This window comes from Hylobates moloch, unplaced genomic scaffold (assembly GCF_009828535.3).
Source record: "Hylobates moloch isolate HMO894 unplaced genomic scaffold, HMol_V3 SCAFFOLD_11, whole genome shotgun sequence".
Taxonomy (NCBI): domain Eukaryota; kingdom Metazoa; phylum Chordata; class Mammalia; order Primates; family Hylobatidae; genus Hylobates; species Hylobates moloch.
In genome coordinates this window covers 30,273,008-30,292,167 of record NW_026652286.1, presented here as the reverse complement: position 1 = coordinate 30,292,167, position 19,160 = coordinate 30,273,008, and the positions used below count along the sequence as shown (strand labels likewise).

Genomic DNA, 19,160 nt, shown 5'->3' with positions numbered 1-19,160 from the left:
GGAAGGTTACTCTGGATGGGGCTCCAAGGATGGTACTGCCAGCAGGTCCTTATTAGTGAGTCTGGCCCTTCTCCTTGGCCTTAATGGCAGCCAAGCTGAGTCGCAAGAGCCAGCCTCCTAGAATGCTGGGCTGACTCTGAGTAGCTTTCACTCCTTCACCCTCAAAACCAGAAATGGGTCAGCTCTGCAAGGAAGGGAATCAGCGCTGGGGACTGCATGGGTGCCGGGAGAGGGCAGCTTAGAGCTCAGACCAGCAGCAGCAACTTCCTGGCCCCTTGGCCCTGCCTCTGGAGCCGCCTGAGACAGACCCTCACTGATGCCCTGTCTGCAGGCCTCACACTGTAGCAATAACTCTGGGTTTTCGTCCTGTACGCCATCCATCCGTTATTCATTCATTCATTCATTTGTTAATTCATGTAGCACCTACTCCGTGTAAGCCAGCCACAGTGCTGAGTCACAGTCCCTGACCTCAGGAAGCCATGGACTTAGGGATGGGGAGACAGACCCCTAAACGTAGGCAAAAGGAGAATGCCCATAGCACAGCAGAGGGAAGGGACCTTCCATTTCCGGAGAAATCAGGGAAGGTTTTGAGGAGGCATCACTCAGCCTGGATTTTTATGGATTTCAACAGACATAGATGAGGCCTGGGCAGTCCAGGCCAAGGGAATAACATAAGCAACGTCTGGGAGGTAGGAAGCTCAACATTATGTGCCAGGAGGGATAGGACAGCGAGGTACCCAGGGAAGTGGGTGGGCAAGTGCAGACTCCTGGCAAGAAAACAGTGGGCCATAAGGCCGGAGAGGCAGTCACAGCCTGAAATGGCTGGCTAAGAAGCTAGCCTTGACCCAGAGGTGATGGGGAACTACTGAAGGTATTTCATGGTGGGGGTGGGGTGTGACCCACCCTTCTAAGACCACCCTGGAGCCTGCATGGCAGATGGACTGCAGTGGGTGAGATGGAGACAAGGAGACCAGGTCACAGGCATTGCCACAGCCCCTAAAATCATGGTCTCAGCTAGGAGGGGGCACCGTGTGGAAAGAAAGACCTGGCAAAGAAACATGACCAAGGGCAAAATAAAAGCACCGTCTCTCTTTAACACTTGTTTGGCTGTTTCCTCATCATGTAGCTGATTCAGCAGCAATCACAATAGTTAACATTTATTGAGCACTTACTGTAGACCAGGCACTTCAGCATTTTACATATTTTTCATTTACTTCCAAAACAATTCTATGAGGTAGGTACTATTAGCATCCATGTTATAGATGAGGCAACTGAGACACAGAGAGGTTAAGTTACTTGACAAAAGTCATACAGCTAGAGCCAGGATTCGAACCCAGGCAGTTGGCTCGAGAATTAGTGCTCCAATTACTACACTAATGCCTATGACACCTCTACCCCTCTCCTTGGACAGAGTCCAGGGCTGCAAAGCCTGGTGAGTTTCCCGAAGGCTGAGTTGGCCTGACAGGCTGACGGGCTGGGCCACCTGAGGCAGGAGGGGGGAAATTCCCTCTGAACTGGTGGAAGAGGTGCCAGCCTTCCATCCCTCCCCTGGCCTCCCTGCTAGGGTCTATGGCACCTCTTGAAGGGGGTGGCAGCTGCCAGTCCCTGCCTCCCTTCCCACCAGCATGCTTGCTGCCTCCCCAGCAAGAAAAGCCCAGAGTTTAGGTCATGAGGGGGAGGCTTTATTGACAACGGAGAAGGCAGAGTTCTAGGCAAGTTCACACAACACTGCTCCAAGGGTGCAGGCGCGGGTCAAACCCGTCAGGACCAAGGGCCTCTTCACCTCAGGGACCTCACTCCCTCCCACCATCCTGAACCTTCCCACACCTTTTCCAGCAACCCAAAGACACCCACCCCCAAGCCACTCTCTGGACAAAGTGAGTGGCAGCCACTGTCGTGGAGCCAAGACCAGAGTTGGGTCTGAGGCCTAATCATGTGTGGTGGGCACAGTACCCCCTCTCCTCAGCCTCTGGGGACAGGCAGGAAGTAGGCAGGGGCAGCAGCCCCAGCCCACGGAGCCCTCTCTGCAGGAGGCCGATGTGGCAAAAGGCAGGAGCCCTGGCATCTCCTCCTCCCTGTGCCTGAGCGGGGCTCTACAAAGCCGAGCCTCCTCAGGTCACCTTCCCCTGCTTCCTCCCCTTCCAGCCCTGAAACTGGCCCTCAGAGGGGAGCCCTGTCAGCCCCAGGCTGTCCCTGCCAGTGTAGGCTCCACAGCACCAACTCTCCAGCGGGAACACGCTCTCTCATCAACTGCCCTCCCTGCTGGCCAGGCCCAGCCCTTAGCCAGGTGCTTTTTCAGGGACCAAGGAGAGCTGGGGCCTGACCACAGGCACTTCTTGGAGCCACAGAAGCAAAGCAGCAGCCCTCAGGGGATTGTTCTTCCCCAGCCACCAGCCCAGTGTGTGGCTGGTCAATCGTGGGGACCCAGGACTGGCTGGACGCACAGCTCTAGGGCCCAGCACCTCCCACAGCCTCTGCAGCCTTGGGCGGGGGAGAGGGGTGAGCCAGTCCTGAATTGGGTTGGGAGGAGCAGGGACAAAAATAACCCAGTACAGGTTCCTGCTGACACCAGAAATAGCATAGTGACAAGTGCCTTGTAACACCCTGGATGAGCAGCAGGCGGAGGCTGAGCTGAGGCTAGCCCAGCCTCACACCAGGCCCTGGCTGGGCTACATACCATACCACACGGTCCGTGTGTACACGCGTGTGGGGGGCCCGAGAGACCATGGCTCAGGACAGGGAATCTGGAGAGATGCTGAACTTGGGCTTGGCCCTGGCCATGGGCACGCTGCGCTTGCGCAGGGGCCCGCGGGCTGAGGCAAGGGTCAGAGCTTCCAGTAGGCTGCGGTCCTCATCAAGCTGGCGGGCCGTGCAGAGTGGTGTGGGCACTTTGATGGTGTTGCCAAACTTGGAGTAGTCCACAGAGTATCGTCCGTCCTCCTCAGCTACAATGGGCACAAAGCGCTGGCCCCACAGGATCTCATCAGCCAGGTAGGAGGTGCGGGCCTGGGTGGTGATGCCCGTGGTTTCCACCACACCTTCCAGGATGACGATGATCTCGAGGTCCTGGTGGTGGTGCAGGTCGCTGGGTGCCAGGTCGTAGAGTGGGCTGTTGGCATCAATGACATGGTAGATGATCAGTGGGGCCACCAGGAAGATGCTGTTGCCACCCACGCCGTTCTCCATGGGGATGTCCACCTGGTGGAGGGGCACCACCTCGCCCTCGGGGCTGGTGGTCTTGCGTACCACCTGCATGTGGATGGTGGCGCTGATGATCATGCTCTTGCGGAGGTCACCCACACGCAGCATGAAGCAGAGGCGGCCGTGGCGCAGGGCGATCACCGCGTGCTTGCTGAAGATGAGGGTCTCGGCCCTGCGGTGGGCCTGGGCAGTCTTCATGAAGATGCAGCCAAGCATGATGGCGTTGATCATGAGCCCCACGATGTTCTGCACAATGAGGATCAGGATGGCCAGCGGGCACTCCTCAGTCACCATGCGCCCCCCAAACCCAATAGTCACTTGGACCTCAATGGAGAAAAGGAAGGCAGACGAAAAGGAGTGGATGCTGGTGACGCAGGGCTCAGCAGTGCCCTCGCTGGGGGCCAGGTCGCCATGGGCGAAGGCGATGAGCCACCAGGCCATGGCGAAGAGCAGCCAGCTGCACAGGAAGGACATGGTGAAGATGAGCAATGTGTGTGGCCACTTGAGGTCCACCAGCGTGGTGAACACGTCCTGCAGGAAGCGGCCCTGCTCCCGAATGTTCTTGTGGGCCACGTTGCAGTTGCCTTTCTTGGACACAAAGCGGGCCCTCCGCTGGCGGGCACGGTACCTGGGCTCGGCAGGGTCCTCTGCCAGGCGTGTCAGCACGTACTCCTCGGGGATGATGCCCTTGCGGGACAGCATGGCTCCGGTGACCCCCAGGGAGGGGCTTCCCCCATCGGAGGCACCCCTCGGACGTGGCCTAGGGCCTCACTGCGGCGTCCTCTCGGTGGGCACCTTCTCACCCTGGGGCTGCACTCAGCCTGTGCTGGCCTCACTTCTGAGATAATTCCCCACCAGACTCTTCCTTATCTCCACCTGGGTCCCACTTCACTTCTTAATACCAGCCTCAGGCTGGGTGCAGTGGCTCACACCTGTAATCCCAGTACGTTGGGAGGCTGAGGAGGGCAGATCACTAGGTCAGGAGTTCGAGACCAGCCTGACCAACATGGTGATCCCCCCATCTCTACTAAAAATACAAAAGTTAGCCGGGCATGGTAGTGCACGCCTGTAATCCCAGCTACTCAGGAGGCTGAGGCAGGAGAATCGCTTGAACCCGGGAGGTGGAGGTTGCAGTGAGCCGAGATCATGCCACTGCACTCCAGCCTGGGCCACAGAGCGAGACTCCGTCTCAAAAACAAAAAACAAAACAAAACAAAAAACCAGCCTCACCCTTGAGCCCACATGCCTGTAGCCTAGGGAGCCCCCAACCCTGCCGGCTCTCCACCTGGCCCTGGGTCCTCCCCCAGCTTCCCCCACCAGCTGACCACCCCTGGGCCTCCCGCTGAGAGCCCTTCTCCCCGCCCAGCCTGCCTTCTCAGCCCAGCTAAGAACTTAACACCTCCGGATCTCTCCCACTAACCGGACCTCACCCCCACCCCCAGGTATCCCGCCTCACCTGTCTGGCCTTCGGGCTCCCAGGCTCCAGCTCAGGTCCTGGCCACCCCCGCCCCGTCTCCCCTCCAGGTGCGCCCCCTATGTCCTACTCCACCCCTCCCGGAGCGCCCCCGCCGCTCTCCGGATCCCCCTCCAGCTCTCGTCCTCTCTGTCTCCTTGGGATCCTGCGTTCTCCGGAGTCACCACCCCACCCGGCTCAACTCCGGCTCCCCGGCCCCGCGCGCGACCCGGCGGGGCTGACTCCGAGTCGCGGCCTCCCGGTCCCTGCCGCCCGCCCGCGCCGCGGCCCCCGCTCCGCGCCGGGTCCCGGCCCCGCCCGCCGCCGCCGCTGCACCTGCTCCTGCTCCTCACGCCACGGCCGTCGCCTCCCCGCCCCCTCCCGCCGCCCGGGCGCTCGTGGCTGGCCGTCTTCCCGTCTGTCTGTCCGTCCGTGGGTCCGCGGAGACCGACCTGGGCTAGGCAGGGGTCTAGGACCGCGGGAGAGGGGCCCACGAGGAGAGGAGCGGGGCCGGGGACCGCCAGGGGGAGCCCGACCAGCACCGGAGCGTAGGGGCGGGTCCAGAGCAAGCCCCCCCCCCCTCCCCGCCCCCATCCTCCACCTCCCTTCCCGGGACTCACAACCTGGCCTTCGGAGTTTTTCTGATCCGCGGGACCCAGAGGTTCCTCCTGCCCACGCTCTACGAAAGTGGGGGGCTGGGAGGGATCTGTGACCCGCCCTCCCAGTCTGGGGCCGCCGCCCTGTCGCCCTGGCTCCCCTCCCGCAATATCCCCATCCGTATTTGGGTCAGTTATCCGCCTGTCGGCCGCGCCGGGTTTGCAGGTTCCCCGGGAAAGCAGGCGCTGAGAGGCGGCGCCACCAATCCCAGGGCTGGGGGAAATTAGGCGGTCCGAGGACTTCTCAACCCGCAGCTTCTTCTCTTTGGGGGATGCTCTTAATCTTAGTCTTGAATCCTTTGACAATCTGATGGAAGCTCAGACTCCATCTCATTAAAAAAAAAAAAAAAAAAAAAAAGGCCTCGGCAGGAAAGGAGCACAGTTTAACACCTGCTACTGCTGTGGGGCAACCTGGGCGGCTCCATCTTCTCAACCATTCCGGCCCTACTTTAAAGAAGGTTTGAGCCGAGGCCACTTGCTTTACACTTTCTCACACCTGTCACCTGACTTCTTCCACGTTAGGTCATGGGTGGTATTTAGGCCTGAGCAGTGTGTTAGGGCTGCTCGGGCACTGGCGGACCCAGGCTCTTGGTCCCGGCATGGTGGTGTTTCTGTTCAGGCATCAGCCTGAGGCTGCCCTGTGGCATGGACCCCGGTTCTCAGCTGGGAGGGAAAGCCTGCTAGATCTCTGTTGTTGGAACAGTAACAGCTTTACCCCTCTCTGTGGCTCAGATCCTTATGGAAGAACCCCTGACCATCTGTGGCTATTTTGTTGGAGTAGGGGCTTGAGACAGGGTCTGGAAAGGGCAGTGTGGCTGTGGGCCACAGTGGGGGCAAGATATGCATTTTAGATTGGATTTTCCTTTCTCTCCCTACCCACCTGCAGGTAGAGCGAACACCGCTACAAAGGATGGGTGTGATGATGGGCTATATTAACAAAGATGCAGTGTCTAGGAAGGGGAGGGTAAAATGAGATGAGCAGAGTGGGAAGCTCAAGGAGACAGGGTTACATGGGGAAATCTCTGAGGCAACTACAACTGTCCAGCCATCAGAAAAGGAAAGTCCCCCAGGGATTTGGGCACTATTGCAGACACACCTGGCCTTGAAGGAGGATGAACTAGTAGTTTTTCGTGGCCCAAAGGGTAGAACCAGGACACTAAGTGGAACAGAGGCAGGCTTTGGTTTCACATATGCAAGAGTCAGTTCTAATAACAATAACCAGAGATGAGCCACATCTGTGGGGTACCCAAGTCAAGTCGGGGGGCCATGAGGGATGTTATACAGGGATTTGGGGCCAGGATGACCTTGGGCATCCCTGCAACACTTCACTGTGGGCCCAGCCCTGCCCCTGCTACTTCCCTTCACTCTGTCGAGGTGGGGTGGCTTTGGAGTAGTGGTAGGCATGTGGAGTCCTCTTTCAGTTCCCTGGCTCTGCTCCTGGGAGATCTCACAGTGGAGGAAGCTGCTGGGCCCCTGGGGAAATCTCAGAGCTGGAAAGGCTGGGTTCTGCCTCCCAGTGCGGCCGTGAGGCCTCACCTCCCTGCTGCTCACCCTTCTGAGAGGATGAGTCTCCTACCTGAAAGGCTCAGCCTCCCCTTTTGCTCCATCCTGCACTTGCTTATAGTCATCTCCACCAAACACTGAACTTGTCAAGTCCCTTTCTTGCTCAAAACCCTTCTCCCTTTTTGTCCATGGGCATACCCCACACTCCCTGCCCTGGCATTCAGAGCTCTCTGATATGATGTCCTCCCTACTGCTCTAATCTCTCTCCCACCTCCCTGATCAACCAACACTCTTAACACACTTCCACCATCACTCCTTAGCTCCTGCTGTCCCCACCTGCCACGCCAGCCCTTTCTCTGACTTTCTGCCTATCCAATCCCTATCCCCCACAATGTTTAACTCAAATTTTGTCTTTTCCAGGCAGGCTGCCAGGCTTTACAGAGCTCTTCCTTTCCAAGCTTCTCTGGCTCCTGGAACATCCACAGGGGTCTGCACTGGACCTGCCTCCAATAACTGGTGGGCTTTTCTTATGTTGTGCCTCTATGACCCCCTTGCAGCCAAGAGGATGCAGGTTCAAGACTCTTAGGTCTGCACCCCAGGGCTTGGTGCAGCCAGTACTGCAGATGATATGCAAATGATCATAAAATGAGATGTAAATGAGCACCTGCCATTTCTTGGCCGAGGGCAGGTGTGCACTCTTGTTTCGTGATGCAGAGGAAGTCAGGACAGCTGCTGTTTTAGTCTCCCTGGTGTCTGGGCTCCAGCGTCTCCCAGACACCACCTGGCTGACCTGTGGCTCATGCACTGTGCTTTCTCTCTGAAGGACCACCCTTCTGCTTCTGAATGCCCCTGCTTGGGGGATGGAGATGGAGACATGATCCAGGCCTAGCCAGCCAGTATATGCCACCCCTCTGATCACAGTGGGGTGGGGATGGGAATGTGATCCAAGTTGATCCACTGAGATTTGCTCCCAAGCTTTTGCTGGAACTATTGGGAAGGAGTATCTGTTTTGCCTCTTGGGTTGCCTTGGGGCAGGATGTAAGCTGGACTTGCTAGTGGCCATCTGTCATAAGGAAAGGAGAGGAAAATGGAACCCAGAAAGGAAGACACATCCCAGATGGATGTCAAACACCTGGATCCAGCCATGCTTGAAGTGGTATACCTCTTAGCCTTGTCGGTCACATATTCAATAAATTCAGTTTCTGCTTAGGTTACTTTGAATTGGGTTCCTGTCATTTGCAATTGAAATAGTGTTAATCCAGATTTTAATTCAAGAATGAAAGTGAGAAGAAAGGAGACCAAGCTGTATGGAGATCTGTTACCTTATCTGATAAGCTCATTGCAGAAATGCTATCACCCTTGCTATGGACATAATTGTGTCCTGCCAAATTCACAGGTTGAAGCCTAATCCTACAATGTAACTGTATTTGGAAATAGGGCCTGTGAGGAGATAATTACGGTTTGATGAGGTCATAGGGTGGGGACCTAATCCAGTATGACTGGTGCCCTTTTAAGACAGAGAGAGAAAGCAGGGATGCATGTGCACATAGCAAAGGCCATGTGAGCATACAGCCAGAAGGCAGCCGTCTGCAAGCCAAGGAGAGAGGCCTCAGGAGAAACCAAACCTGCCAACACCTTAATCCCAGACTTCAGCCTCCAGAACTGTGAGGAAAAAAAGTCTGTTTTAAAGCCACCCGGTCTGTGATATGTTGTGGCAGCCTGGCTAATGGAGGCCTCATTTCACAGGTAAGGAAGCAGGCTTTTGCTCACACAGCTTCTGCCTGATGCCAAAGCCAGGCTGGTTCTACTGAACCCACCATCCACCGCCAGCCCCTGCCCACCAGACGCAGGGCCTCTAGTAGGAAATAATCAAATCTATTTATTTACAAGTGATTTACAGTTAGAAAACCCAGGCAGGGGTATGGGCAGGGTCTGAGTGTGGGATGGCACTTGGGCTCTGGCAGGTCACTTGTCTGCACGGACGAAGGAGGCGAAGACACTGTCCTTCCGGCTGAGCAGCTTCTCTGGCTTATCAAACTCAAGGATGGCACCCCGCTTCAGGACGATCACCAGGTCTGCACTCAGGATGGTGTGCACTCGATGCTGGGCAGGGCAGGAGGGGGCGGGTCAGGATGGTGGGAACACCACCCGCAGTAGGGGCCACAGCTGACGGCGGCCCTCCTGCAGCTTGGAGGAGGAGGATGAGGCATGTGGCCAGAATGTCCTGTCACTGTGGGGACTGCACTTTCCTGGGGTGGATGTGACTACAAGCTCTCCATCTGCTAATACCACCCTTCTCTCCTCTCCAAGTCCCAACTCTACCCCACCTCCAGGCTTCAAGGCTCAGAGACCCTCCACAACCCCTCCCCCACTTCCTATGGAGAAGTAACCCCAGCCTAACATACAAGGCCTTGGGACAGGGGCAGACCTTGGAACCTGGAGAAGGAGAGGGGAGGTCTGAGGGAAGTACAGGGGCAAAACCCCCCACCCCAAATCCTGCAACCCAGGCTCCCTGCATGCTCTCCAGACCCCTTGCCCTGAACTGCCTGCTTCAAGGTTCTTTCTTGATTACTGGGACCAGGCAAACCCAGGGGCTGTGCACTGATGACAGCCACAAGAGGCCAGTCCTGTCCCTGGGTGTCCCTCTGCACCCCATCAATGGGCCCCTTACCGCGATGGTGACCACAGTGCGGTCTGCGAAGGCTGTCATCACCACCTTTTGGAGGATGTTTTCCTGCCAAGTGGGGGCAACAGCTGTTGGCTCACCTGCCCAGTGGATGGGGTCTGGCCTGGCTTGGGGGATGTGGAGCCCAGGTTTGTGGCTCAGCTCCCATCTGACCCCGATCCTAGTCCCACCCCCACCCCACAGGACTGAACAGGTTCCCAGCACTCAGGGACTGGACTCAGCCTGTTGGGAGCTCAGCTCTGTGTGTATATGTAGGGTGTGGTTGTGGCTGTGTGTGTGCCGTTGTGGTAGGTGACAGTGTGAAGTCTGTGTGGGTCTGTGTGTGCAGCTTATGTGTGTGTTTGCATAGTGTTTTTGTGTGTGTGCGTGTGTGTGTGTGTGTAACATTCCCTAAAACTAGACAGAGTCAGGGTCCCCCCAGCTCTTTTCGTTTTCTGCGTGCGACACATAGCATTTGATGTTAAAGGCAACTTGAGCCTCAGGGCTACTTCGTGCAAACTTCTCCCTAGCATCCCACTAAACCCTTTCCAAGACCACGGTCCCATGGAGGTGCCCAGGACCAACCGTGGCCATGTCAATGGAAGCTGTGGCCTCATCCATGATGAAGATGCTGGTCTTCCTCACGAAGGCCCGGGCCAGGCAGAACAGCTGCCTCTGTCCCTGGCTGAAATTCTCCCCGCCTTCTGTGATGATGGCATCTGAAAACAGCCCGGGGAGATGAAGTAGGACTGAGTTAATCTTGTGCTGTGAGTGGAGCAGATGGGATGGCTTGGGGGGCTGTTGGAAAATGTGTGTATGGGGGCAAATAGGTGGGTGTGTGTCCAAGAGTGCAGGCGTGTGCAGGGCTGGTGCAACTGACACAACAATGTGAAGGCTGTCTGCAGGGACTGCAACGAGAAGGGCACCCCTGGAGGTGTGTGCTGCTGTGGCCCTGGGCAGTTCTGGGAGGGGGCGTGCGCACTGAGTGGTGCACTGAGTGTGTATGTAGTGTGGGCCTTGGTAGGGTGATTCACTGAAACCAAAGCTTGGCCACCCCCAGTGCTCCAGGAGCTGCAGCAAATATACCAAGGCTTTGCCAATCACCGGTGGCCTTGATGAGTGACCTGTGTCTATGATTGCCCAGTCCATCTTCTTCTCCCCTAAGGCAGAACTGGGCATGCAGGTGGATGGGGCGGGGCAGGGCTGAAGATGCCCCCGTGGCATGGGGGACTTGCAATCTCTGTCTCACAAGGATCCCTCACTGTACCTGCTGTACCCTGCAGAAGGAGCCAGACCCTGAACTGACCAGTTGTGTGACCTGGGGCAAGACACCTGACCTCTCTGGGCCCTCGTATAGTGAGAAGTAGGACTAAATGGTCCTGCTGGGCTTCAGACTCCAAGCTTGGGGCAAACCTGAGACACGGGCTTCTGTCTGCCATCCTTACAGGGTCCTTGAGTGCCCAACCAACCCAGCTGCATAGCCAGGAGTAGTTACCGAGGCCTCCTGGCAGTGCCTTCACCACCAGCTTCAGCTGGGCGATTTCCAGGGCCTCCCACAGCGTGCTATCTGAGCACTTCCTCTCAGGGTCCAGGTTAAATCTGGAAGTGGCACAGAAAGCCCCAGTAGGGAGGGAGCAGGGTTCTGCCTGCATCCCCAGGGGGCAAAGAGGGCAGTGAGCGAGAGTGGACTGAGTTGGAGGTCTGGCTGGGAGAAGCACCGAGGTGGTGGCAGTGGGTGGGGGACAGCATCTTAGACCCATGGGTGGGGGATCCCCTTCCAGAGCCTGCCTGGGCCTGATGGGATGGAGAAGGGCATGAGCAGGAAACACCTCTGGGATCCTGGTCTCCCCCAACCCCCTCCTCTTTGTGCTCCAGATCTGATGGAACTGAGCCGGCCTGGGGCTGGGTGGGCCTGAGGGGTGGTGGGGCTCACCGGATGGTGCCGCTGAAGAGGACGGGGTCCTGCAGGATGATGGAGAGGCGTGAGCGCAGGGTGTGCAGCGGCAGTTTGGCGATGTCAATACCATCGATGATGATGTGCCCTGCATGGGTCCCAATGAGGGTGCAGGGGAAGGTGGTGACTGCTGAGCCTCCTGTCATGTCTGACCACGTGCCAGGGTTGAGGCCTCATCTGGTGGCTGTGGGTACACATGGGGTGCCCGCCTTACAACTCACCTTCGAATGTGTCCACCATGCGGAAGAAGGCAAGAGAGAAGGAGGACTTCCCACTGCCTGTGCGGCCACAGATCCCGATCTGGAAAGAGAGAAACAGGCACAGCCGCTGGGGCTCTGGGGCTGCTGGGAGTAGCCTCTATGCTAGCTCTGGGTGTGTGTGCAGGTGTGGGAGGTCACAGGATTTCTTTTTGGCCTGGTTTTCTGACCAACTTCTCTTTGGGCACCACAGGTTTGGGCTTGTTTCCTGCAGTGGGTCCAGAGAGGGCTCACACAGGGACCGGCACGCAAGTGCCTTGGTGTGGGTCTGGGTGTGCAAGGTACTTGGCTGAAGGAGAGCTGGGGGGCACTGGTGTGTCTCTATGGGCATGGGTGTGGCAGGAGGACACAGGGGCAGCTGAGAGTGGTATGCAGGGATGTATCTGTGTGCCCCGCCTTACAATGGAGCCACCTCTGATCCCATTGCTTCCTGGCACTTGGGTACCAACAGAAATTACAATACGGAGACAGAGATAGTGACATAGAAGGATGAGAGAGGCAGGGACAGAGGTACATCCCAAGGTCAGAGAATGACATGGACAGCCACAACAAAGTGAGACAGAGACAAAGAGACAGAGGGGGAAACGAGAGGAGAGCTGGGCCAGGGCCATAGGCAGGGGCTCACTCCCAGTACAAGGGTGGCCTTGCTGTCTGCCCCCAGGTCCCCGCCCTGAAGCTCAGGGGCAGTGCCCTAGGGAAAGCCCCTGACCATTCACAGAGAGGGAGGCCCTGACAAAGCCCGTGTGAGCTGGGGGAGTCCAGAGTGTCGGTCTCCTTGGTGGATGAGTGAGAAGACAAGGCCTGAGGGCAGCACTGGGGGAAGGGAATAGAGGGAGAGGAAAGATGGGCCCCCACAGGCCCAGGGCAGGAGACTGCGATGTCTGAATAGTGAGAGGCCTCGGCCCTGGAGGGCCACGAGGTGACTGTGAAGCCGTCCAGCTCCATGCATGCCCCATCCCCTGCTCACGCCTGTCCTGCAGCATTGAGTTGGGCCCGTACTCTGACCTTCTGTCCAGGGGAGATGAGGGCGTTGACGTGCTTCAGCACCGGCTTCAGAGAGCTGTCGTAGCGCACGCTCAGGTTCTGGATCTGGATCTTCCCTTGGTCCGGCCAGTTCTTTGGGATCAGCGATGGCGCTGGGGGCCGGGCTGGACTCAGCCACCAGGCGTGGGCCACAGCTAGTATCTGAAAGTGCCACCCCATCCCCAGGCTCCCTTGTGGCCCCCAACCCAGACACACTCCTCCTTGGACTCTTCCCCACCCCTCTCCCTGAGCCCCTCACCCAGAAGCCCCTCGTAGCTCTCTGCCTCGGTTTTCAGGAGCCCATGGATGCGCTTCACAGCCCCCAGCTGGAGCTCCATGTCTGCCAGGTTCCTCACCATCCAGTTGAGGTAGTTGGAGACCTGTGGGGAGCAAGCCAGTGGCGCACACTCCATGGTCGCTTAGTTCTGGTCCTCAGCCACCAGAATGGCTCTTCTTAAGGCTGGAGAGAGGCCAGGGCCCCAGATCCCTTTTGCTGCCATCCACTGCCTGCTCAGAGCAGCCCTCCCTGGAGGCACAGGGAGGGTCAGTCATGTGGCTCCCCAACCTCCGCCTGTCTGGGGCCTGGGCCCTGGGGCCTGCCGGTCAGCCTTCCTGCCCACACTGTCCCTCTGGCATCAGATGCAAATGAACTTGGGGTAAGGCCTGGGGGTGTCTCATGTCTCCAGTGAGGAAGGTGCTCCGGGAGTGCTGGTGTCTGACCCCTCCTCTGCCCTAGCCCACTGCCGCTCACCATCAGGGCGTAGGTGAGGCCCAGGCCCACCAGGCCAGCAGAGAGCTCCCTGTGCAGGGAGTTGGAGATGGAGGTCACCGCCGCAATGAGCACCACACACGCACCGATGTACTCCTGGGGAGGGAGAGGAGCTGGCCTGGGTGCTCAGGGGTTAGAGCTACAGGCCCCTGTTCCACCTCACTCCCTTTCGGGGCAGAGAGCAGCTCAGCCAGGCCTCCACTCCAGCCCTGCAACTCACGCACACATCATCAGACACACACAAGGGCTGCAAAGTCTGGAGCCCCAGTAGCTAACATGTCCCACAAGCTCATGCTCCCCCACCCCCTAGCCCCTGCACACCCTTTAACACGCATGCCTCAGCTGGCCCACCAACACACACAATGTGGGTATCATATGACCCACTGCAGATACACATTCACCACAACTATTCTTGCCACTGGCACACACCTCAGATACACATGCCTCCAGGCAGTGATATGGGGAAAAGGAGTGCAGGCTAGACCCTAGGAGGACCACCAGAGCTGGGGGAAGCAAGAAGCCTTGGTGTCCACACGATCTGGTATCCTATCCTCTCTTTCATCCCCAGGTCCCTGTGTGCTTTTGCTCTGGCTCCACCCTCCTATCAGAAGCCCTCTGCAGGGGCCAGGGTAGAGGGGAATAGCACTTGCCATTCGGACTTCCAGCCATCTGTTGGCAGCTGTGAGGAAGAGGGAAGCAATGTTGTTGGAGTCTGTGTATTCGAGAAGCTTCTGCTGGAACCGGGCCTCGTACCTGGAGGGAGGATGAGAAGCTCCTAAGGGAACGGTGTTGGTCCACATAGCTCCTAGGAGTCTCCCTACCTGCAGAGGGAGCCTCCAGGGCCTCTCCAGTCCCCAGACATGCCACCGTGGCCACTTCATGTAAGCTATCCCTCTCTGGAATGTCCACCCCGCTCCTTTCTGCTTATTCAAACCTGTCCAGAATCCCCACCTCCTCCAAACTCTTGTTTTCACCCCAAGACCCATTTTCTCTAGGTCTTTCCCATTATAATAAGGGGCACCTTCCTTTACCCAGTTTCTCACGCAGGAATCACCTGGATTCACATTCAGCCCCTTGGTAAGTCCTCTTATGTCTATCTCCAAAAGAGTCCTTGCCTCCCTCCCCCTCTATCCTGCTTCTCGCCCACCACAAACTCTCACCTGGACTACTGCATCAGCTTCCTGAATACATCTACCTGCTGTCTCCCTACAGTTCATGCTCCACACAGTGGCCGGCTTAATCTATCTAAATCGCAAACTGTGTCGTCTCCCCCACTGTTTAGAACTTTAATGATCTCCGGCTGGATGCAGTGACTCACCCCTGTAATCCCAGCACTTTGGGAGGCTGAGGTGGGCGGATCACCTGAGGTCAAGAGTTCAAGACCTGCCTGGCCAACATGGTGAAACTCTGTCTCTACTAATAATACAAAAATTAGCTGGGCGTGGTGGTACACATCTGTAATCCCAGCTACTTGGGAGGCTGAGGCAGGAGAATCACTTGAACCCGGGAGGTGGAGGTTGCAGTGAGCCAAGATCACCCTGCTGCACTCCAGCCTGGGTGACAGAGTAAGACTCTGCCTCAAAAAAAAAAAAAAAAAAAAAAAGAATATTAATGACCTTCCACTGCTTATAGGATGAAGAACCCCCTCCTGCCAACCTAATTCCTGCCACAAACACCCCACACACTATGCTGCAGCCACTCAGCCTTTTAAAAGCTCTGTGACAATACTAAAGTCTTCCCTACCCCAGGGCCTTTGCACACAATATTCCCTTTTCCTGGAAGGCTTTTGCCCTTGCTCTTCATAAGGCTGGCTCAACTCAACCTTCAGGCCTTACCTTAAATGCTGCCTCCTCAGAGAGGCTCTTCCTGGCCACTACCTTACTAGAAAGTAGGTTTCCCCTATTATTGTCTGCAACCTGCTTGCTCCACAGTATCTGCTTTACATGCATTTCTCTAGCTATTTATAATCATCTCCCTCAATAGACTGCAAATTCCATGAAGATGTTTTATTCACCAATGTACCCCAGCACCTGGCACTATCAATAAATATTTGTTGGATGAATACACGGCACTCCCCTGACCCTCTGAAATGGATGGAATCTCTCTGTACGGGGAACTGTGGAGGTTTCTTTCTCATCCTTAGGTCCTCATCATGTTTTCCCTGAGTTACTGCGCATGGACCTGCCTCCTCTCTCTGATCAACTTGGGCTGCCGTCATCACTCTCCTTGGCTGCTTCCCTCAGACCTTGCTTACATAGGCCCGGCCCAGAGGAGATGCAGGAGCGCTTGTTTGATGATGGAGGAAGGAACGAAAGAAAAGCTGCCGCATCATCGCTGATTTGATAGGACCAAACTCAGGGGACACGGAGGCACCCAAGACGTACCTTACTGGGCATTTGCTTTTCACCCTGGAAGGTGTTAGTTCAGCTTTGATTGTCTCTGGGTGGAGAGAGGGCATGTGTCTGAGGGGACTGAAGGGAGGCTCTGAGGTGGGAGAGAGCATGCTACTGCACACCCCCAGGGTGGAGATGTGTGGGAGGGTGACGTGTCTGCGGTGAGTGTGAAACCATGCCTGAAGGGTTTGAGTAAGTGCGTGTCAAAGATGTGTGTGCGTCAGGGCATGTGCGCATTATAGGAATGTGAGGCGCTCAGCGTATGTGGGTCTCAGGACTGTGTGAGTTGAGCATCGGCAAGTGTGAGATGGGAGCTTCTGCCACAGGCGTGCGACAGTGTGTCTGAGGACTAGAAAAGAGCCCCAGCCTCGGAGCCATGTAAACCCAGGTTGGAGCCTGAACGTCACAACTTCCTGGCTGTGTATCAGGATTGAGACTCAGTTTTCTCATGAAAAAAATGGGGAAGTGATAGTTCCTACATGAGCGAAAACAACCCCCGAGCCTGCCACTGAGCCCAGTGCTGGGCGCTCTTGAAACTCTTTTGGGAAAAAATAAGATCTCTTAGGAAAGCCCAGAAGGTCAGGCAAACCTGGGTTCCAAGCTCAGTGCCAGCCCCCACAGCCTGTGTGACCTTGGATTGATTACCCAGCCTCTCTGGGTCGCTTCTGCATCTGGAGAATGTGGCGACTCGTACCTATGTTATGCGGTTCTTGTGGGGATCAAATGTAATAATGCACATACAACACTTAGCACGGTGCCTGGTATGTAGCAAATGGGCAATCAATAAATGCTAATAGCTCTCAACAGGCTGCTGGATTAAAGCCAATGCATTAAACTTGTACGGGGTTGATTAAAAAGCCTTTCATTCAAATTTAAAAATCATTCACTGTGTCAGTAGGGTGTGGAAGACCTCACTGGGTAGCAGTGGCTCTGGCTGACCACAGGTTTGGCCTGATCTGAGGCTGCTTACAGGAAGCTGGGATCTGCACACAAGGGGCTCTGGCCCACTCTAGAAGAGTCACCATCTCTCTGCCCCAGGGCCCTCTGAGACACCAATTTAGAGAGGGAAATCACCAAAACTTAGAGGCAAGGCTAGGCTCAGTAATGTCGAGGGACCTGGAAGTTGAAGGAACAGGAGAAGTTCAGGCTTGAGAAGAGGAGGCTGGGAGGAGACTCGAGTCGTAATCCAGTCCTCAGGGAGCTTCTTTGTGGAAGACACAGCACAGGCTTGTCCAGGAGCAAGGGATGTCCAGGGAGCAGCGCCAAGGCCAGGGCAGAGCTTTGCTCTGCTCTTCTTTACTTAGACAAGATCCCTAAGAGGTGGATTTCCACTGGCCCTAGGTGCTCCAGGGAGTGGGCACAGGGGCCTGGGTACATCTCCAGGGCTGAAGCTGGACTTCAGGGGTTGGGGGAGGAGATGTAAGCCTCTCTGGGCCCTTGGCTGATCCTTGTGCCCTGTGGTTACTCCCGGACACAGTGCTTGGTGTCTCATGGTTACTGTCACACTTCGTGCAGCTGTGCCACCCTAAAAATAACCCATTATCACTCTCTGGGTGAAGATGAGAAAAGAACCCAACTATGTGTGTCAGGGGTCTCTGGCCTGCCTGCCTGGAAGAGAGATGCCTCTGGAGATCAGACAGACTTTTGGGGAGTGGGGAACAACAGCTTCCTTCACTCCCCAGGCAGCCTTAGATACTCCTGTCCACCCCAACATCATCACTCAGGGTAGTGAGATGATGGCAGGGACACTGAAGTTTTCAGGAATTCCTCAGCCTGGTGAACTCCTGGCCCTCCTTTGAGTCCTAGTTGTGATGACACCTCCGGTACAAAAACCTTCCCTGACTGTCTCTCTTCTATGCTCCCACAGCCCTTGAATCCGCTTTTTTCGGAGTACTTGTCACATGGGTTTATCCTGGCCTGCTCAAAGTCTGGGCTGTAAACGCCTGCAGGGCAGCGGCTTATTTGACTCATCTTTTTAGTGCCTGGCATGGGGCTTAGCACATGGTCGGGGCTTAGTAAACGTTTGTTGCATGAACAAATAGGTTCAAGTCTGGGCTTTGTGGCACCTTACGCAGAGAGGGTAGAGAACGTCTCTGCGCCTCAGTTTCCTTATCTGTGCAATGGCAATGACCATTCTCAGCACTGAGGGTTGCAGTGCAGAATGAGTGGGATTGGCCTGTACAGTACTCAGCATAGTGTTTGGCACACAGGGGCTCCTTAATAAAAGAAGGGTGGCCCGCACCTAAGGCCCTTTCTAGAATTGATACATGAAGACTTGTCCCAGCTTTGTTTCTTTTCATGCTCTGCCTCACAGAGGCCCTGGGCTTGTCTACAGAGCTGGAATTTTCCTCTCTAGAACATTCAGTGGGAGCCCACCTGGCCTGTCCCTGCTGGTGGATATCCCTTGGGCCTTGGGGCCTGAGGCAGCTTGAGAGAGAACGTGTCCTTGGCCTTCCCAAGTGGAGTCCTGAGAATCAAATCTCATGGCCTGTGCCCCCTGGCCCCACCCCTGTTCCACTCCTACCTTGGGGGAATGTGGACTCGTACCTGAAGGCCCGGATGGTGGTGAGCCCTTCCACGGTTTCGGCAAAGTGTGAGAGAAGTGGAAGCTGGGTGGTGTCATCCAGCTGCTGCAGGTCCCTGTGGTGGGGAACAGAGTGGAACAGTTAAGAGGGCAGGCTCAGGGCTCGGCCTGGGCCTGAAACCTAGCTCCACCTGCTACCGCTGTGTAGGTGAATGGCCTCACCTCTCTAGGCCTCAGCTTCTTACCCCGTGAGGGGAAGACAATGCCACCAGCCCACTGAGCTTTTGTGAGCACTGAATGAGATCATTTATGTACAATGCTTAGACACAGCCTGATGTGGGGCACAGTTACTGCTGTCCTGGGCATTGTCCACCCCAGGTCGCCATCTGTCCCTGTACTTCTGCTGCACAGCCTGGAGGTGAGCTAAGGCTGGGTAGGCAGTGTTAGTTCCATTTTATAGGTGAACAATCTGAACCTTGAAACAGCTGGCCAAAGGAACAGAAGACCAAACTCAAAGCGTTCAACCCCGTCTTCCGCTTACCCCATCAAGGAGCTCTTTAGACCCTGGCCAGTGATGTGCTGAAATGATAGGTTTCATCTCGGTGTAAGGCCAGAGGTTTCCATGGCAACAGAATTGCCTCCTGCTCCCCAAAGCTGCACCTTGACAAGCACATCAGTGCCAGGGAGGTCAGTTTGGGATGCAGGAAGTTGATTTGCCTGATAAACCATTTCCAGGGTCAGACTGGGTGCCAGAGAGACTGG

The 19,160-nt window shown here is 56.2% G+C and overlaps 2 protein-coding genes across 14 annotated transcripts in view; both read right to left on the bottom strand.

The window, feature by feature from the left end:
- Positions 1 to 1,148: 1,148 nt before the first annotated feature.
- KCNJ11 (potassium inwardly rectifying channel subfamily J member 11) lies at positions 1,149 to 4,626 on the bottom strand. Its single transcript, XM_032166510.2, has one exon. It carries the CDS (start codon positions 3,901 to 3,903, stop codon positions 2,731 to 2,733), a length of 1,173 nt encoding a protein of 390 aa, XP_032022401.1. The 5' UTR covers positions 3,904 to 4,626; the 3' UTR covers positions 1,149 to 2,730.
- A 4,055-nt stretch (positions 4,627 to 8,681) lies between these two features.
- The window catches only part of ABCC8 (ATP binding cassette subfamily C member 8), an 85,451-nt gene continuing 74,972 nt past the window's right edge, over positions 8,682 to 19,160 (bottom strand). For 5 of the 13 annotated variants that reach the window (XM_032166502.2, XM_032166505.2, XM_032166506.2 and 2 more), the window contains exons 29-39: positions 18,422 to 18,514; positions 14,132 to 14,234; positions 13,464 to 13,577; positions 12,972 to 13,092; positions 12,695 to 12,825; positions 11,654 to 11,732; positions 11,412 to 11,520; positions 10,974 to 11,077; positions 10,064 to 10,197; positions 9,485 to 9,547; positions 8,682 to 8,916 (exon numbers count right to left, since the gene is read on the bottom strand). In XM_032166502.2, coding sequence (XP_032022393.1) covers positions 8,779 to 8,916; positions 9,485 to 9,547; positions 10,064 to 10,197; positions 10,974 to 11,077; positions 11,412 to 11,520; positions 11,654 to 11,732; positions 12,695 to 12,825; positions 12,972 to 13,092; positions 13,464 to 13,577; positions 14,132 to 14,234; positions 18,422 to 18,514 — 1,189 coding nt within the window. In that variant the 3' untranslated portion in view covers positions 8,682 to 8,778. Of the gene's footprint in view, positions 8,917 to 9,484; positions 9,548 to 10,063; positions 10,198 to 10,973; positions 11,078 to 11,411; positions 11,521 to 11,653; positions 11,733 to 12,694; positions 12,826 to 12,971; positions 13,093 to 13,463; positions 14,235 to 18,421; positions 18,515 to 19,160 lie in introns of those variants that run through there. The other 8 variants (XM_058446433.1, XM_058446435.1, XM_058446434.1 and 5 more) reach the window with 4 other exon arrangements.

What these genes read in the sequence shown, in the direction of transcription:
- KCNJ11 (XM_032166510.2), bottom strand. Translation starts at nt 3,903, where the DNA reads ATGCTGTCCCGCAAGGGCATCATCCCCGAGGAGTACGTGCTGACACGC.